This window comes from Impatiens glandulifera, chromosome 1, assembly GCF_907164915.1.
Source record: "Impatiens glandulifera chromosome 1, dImpGla2.1, whole genome shotgun sequence".
NCBI lineage: Eukaryota > Viridiplantae > Streptophyta > Magnoliopsida > Ericales > Balsaminaceae > Impatiens > Impatiens glandulifera.
The window spans coordinates 20,983,601-20,987,191 of NC_061862.1; the positions used below are offsets into that span (position 1 = coordinate 20,983,601).

The window sequence follows — 3,591 nt, forward strand, 5'->3', positions numbered from 1 at the left end:
ATCATACAAAATATTAAATCAAATCAAAAAATAAAGACTAAATTAATTTATCGATTCCGAGCCATTACAACTAGATAATTTGTTCATGATCGAGAGAGATAATAGGATGATTATTGAATATAGGGCTAAAAAACAGGGAAGGAACATGTTGAACTAGTGAAAAAAGTTCTTGAAACCATAGGTATTGGTTCTATATGCGGTTCTATATGCCGATGGGGATTGTCAACATTAGCCATTCCATTTCCCTTTAACAGTAATTAAATTCGTTGGAAAGGAATTCATATTGTTCAGATAAACAAAACTTAATGCTTCTGCGCGTCCTTCATTCAATCCAAAACGAGAATAAAACAATTGGCCTTCAATCCAATAAGAGAATAAACCATTTATTATGAACACATTAAATTAAACTTCTTATTATACGATAAAACATTTATTACAAGCACAACTTTGGTAGTATGAACGTATTGAAAGGATACAATAGATAGAAGTATAGAAGAAATAGGTTTTGATGCATTCAAAGAACATTACATGAAAATAATAATTATTAATTCAACATTAACCAATACAGATTTATTTAAGGTAGGAAGAGAAGAAGAATATCAATATTTTTAGAATAACTTTTTCACTGTGGCCGGAAACTGTGTATTCATCAAATAATCCTCCCAATCAATCGACCCCGGATGAAAATCAAACATACTTTCATCTATCTCATAGATTCTTCTCACCTCCTCTCGTAACTTTTCGGTGTTGTTGTCTTCAAAACTGTATAAGTTAATAATAATAAATATTGTATAAATTTGTCAAATCAAAATATATAAACAGAAAAAAATTATGGTCATAATTTTGACTTACATTGACTTGAAATACGTGTAAGGTTGGTATACATGAGCTAACCGTATCACAAAATTGACACCTTTATTAAGGTTGGCGAATGTGGTTTCTATTATTGATAGGCGTGTTACTTTGTTCACCAATTGCAAAACCTGTTCAATTAACAAAATATACTTTATTTTACTTTTATTATTGGACACAAAATTATTAGAAACTTAACTAGATAATAGGTGAAATGAAAGAATGGTTGTTCACCTTCAATGGCATCAAGTAATAGAATTTCATGTATGTATGAAAGGCCGCAAATGTGTGAAATGATTGAAGTTCATGAGCAACCTTAATCATCTTACCATTTTTGTCAAACCAAGGATTCATGGTGAAATATTTGAAGTTAAGACTTACAAAACGACCATAGTTGATTCGGTTTCTCAAAGAAGAGCTGATGTGATAGATTATTGTATCACCAAGATTTAATTGTTTCATATTCACTATAATTGCACAAATAATTGCATTTACAACCATATCCCCTGGTATCTGAAAATCAAAACCACATTTCTTTTCATTTCGTTTTAACATTTGACTTTATTATTGTCCTTAAATGAAATTGGATATATAATAGACAGTTAAACATATGAGTACCATATCCATATTTGCTTGTGGATCAAATGAGAGGTATTTCATTATTCCTTTGCCATAAGCTATAATGAATCCATTGATTGATCTATAAGAAAACCAAGAGACCATCTATATTTGGAATTTGTCAATTATGGAATAATGAAAATTGTTTTTCTTAATTAATTCTTGAGAATCTAAATACCCGAAGCCTTGCATCCAACCAGGAAAAGGGTCTTTTAAGGTGCAAGTTACTATAGTTGGGCGCATGATAACCAAAGGAATATCTCCTTTCCAATGTCCTAACCACATTTCAGTCATAGCTTTTGTAAAAACATATGTATTTGGCCAGCCATACTTTTTTGCCCTGTAAAATTCATTCGTGAATAAATTAAATGATATTGATTTATTACGTACACGAAGATCATCAATGATATCCAATTTAATAATAACCTTTGCATGCCCATGTCTTTCATAGCCAACTTAACTTCATTTTCAGTGGCTTTATTAGCCTTAAGTTCACTCAACTGTTCTTCCATCATTTTAATCTCGGTCTCGATGTTTAATCCATCAACTTCATTGAGGCTTTCACCCATATTAAACGGTTTCTCTGATATGTATCCCTCCCTTTCTCCACATACGTAAGCTGACGACAAAGAGAGATTATACACGAAGCTAAATCACACTAGTAAAATATTAGATATTAGCGACAATCAATATCGACCATCTATAAATGAAGTTATATTATCAAAGTTTTGAAACAAAGGAGGGTAGAGGGATCTGACCAGTGGAAACATGGAGAAGCAATTTTAGGTTTGTGCATTTTTGGGCAAAGCTCAAGACGTTCATAGTTCCCTTCAGGTTTGTGTTTATTGCATCATCATATCTGCATTACATATATACATGCATGTCAATATATATATATATCAATTTGTCACATTCACTATATTTTCTTTTTCTAATTAAGAATATGATTAATAATTATTTAAAGTACTACCTTCCATCAAATTGGAGAGTGGCGGCAGAATGAACAATAACGTTAATATCTGTAAGCATGTTTTGAAGCATAATATTTGAGTCATCGCCCTTAATCCCGAAATCTAAGGATCTTATGTCCCCAGGAACTGCAACTATTTTTTCAGAAATGAAAGATTTAAGTTCATCTGCTCCCCATTGCTCTCCAACAACTCCAAATAATTCTTTTTCTATCACCTGTTAATTATATCATTCATGATTACTTTTAATTAATTAATTAGTTAAATGAATTCCAGAAATATATTAATTATTAATTACCTCATCTAGTAGGCGTTGATTGGCTGATGAAACATCATCTGCTCTGATTAGAAGATACATTTTCTTGAAATCTGACTGAGTTCTTACCATCTTCTCCACAAATACTATATAATATTGAATATATAATTAATTATACATAAGTAAACAAAGACGTATATATATATATAATGTAGATACGTACGTTTAGCCAAGAAACCAGTAGCGCCAGTGACCAAAATGGTCATATTATGAAAAAGATGAGGATTTTGCTTATCTTCTGGTAGAGACGCCATTGAAGAAAACACTATTATAATAATAATAATAATAATAATAATAATAATAATAATAATAATTAGCTAGGTAGCAGGTGGGAGGAGAGAAGGATCCAAATTTATATGGAAGATTGATGATCATCATATCATATATATATATATATATATATATATATATATATATATATATATATATATATATATATATTTTAGAATTTTTATTGATTTCTTACACATTATTAAAACTTAAGCCTTATTTGGTTTTAGATTATTTAAATAAATTTGTTATTTGAAAAAATAATTATTAGTGATAATTTTGAAGAGGTGTAAATTTTTTTAGTAAAAAATTTAAAGGTATATATTAATATATAATGAAAAAAAATAAAAAAATATATTTAAAATAAATAATATTTTATTATTTTGATTAATGAATCGAATAATAAGTATGATGGGTGAGTGGAGAGTGAGTAACCAATTTTGATTTTGGTTATTCAAATAACCCAAGCCGAATTTCACCTAATTATTGATGACACTGCCTTATGTTACATATATCAGTCCTTGAAGTATACCTAATTTTAAAATATTTAATTTTTAAAAAAATCAA

The 3,591-nt window shown here is 29.0% G+C and overlaps 1 protein-coding gene across 1 annotated transcript; it reads right to left on the reverse strand.

Annotated features, from left to right (window-relative positions):
• Nucleotides 1-608: 608 nt before the first annotated feature.
• On the reverse strand, nt 609-3,008 carry LOC124920564 (fatty acyl-CoA reductase 3-like). The gene is made up of 10 exons (XM_047461074.1): nt 2,918-3,008; nt 2,737-2,840; nt 2,441-2,655; nt 2,229-2,329; nt 1,897-2,089; nt 1,649-1,810; nt 1,471-1,552; nt 1,087-1,365; nt 853-983; nt 609-762 (listed from the first exon to the last, which is right to left on the reverse strand). Exons 1-10 carry the CDS (start codon nt 3,006-3,008, stop codon nt 609-611), a joined length of 1,512 nt encoding a protein of 503 aa, XP_047317030.1.
• Between the last annotated feature and the right edge of the window lie 583 nt (nt 3,009-3,591).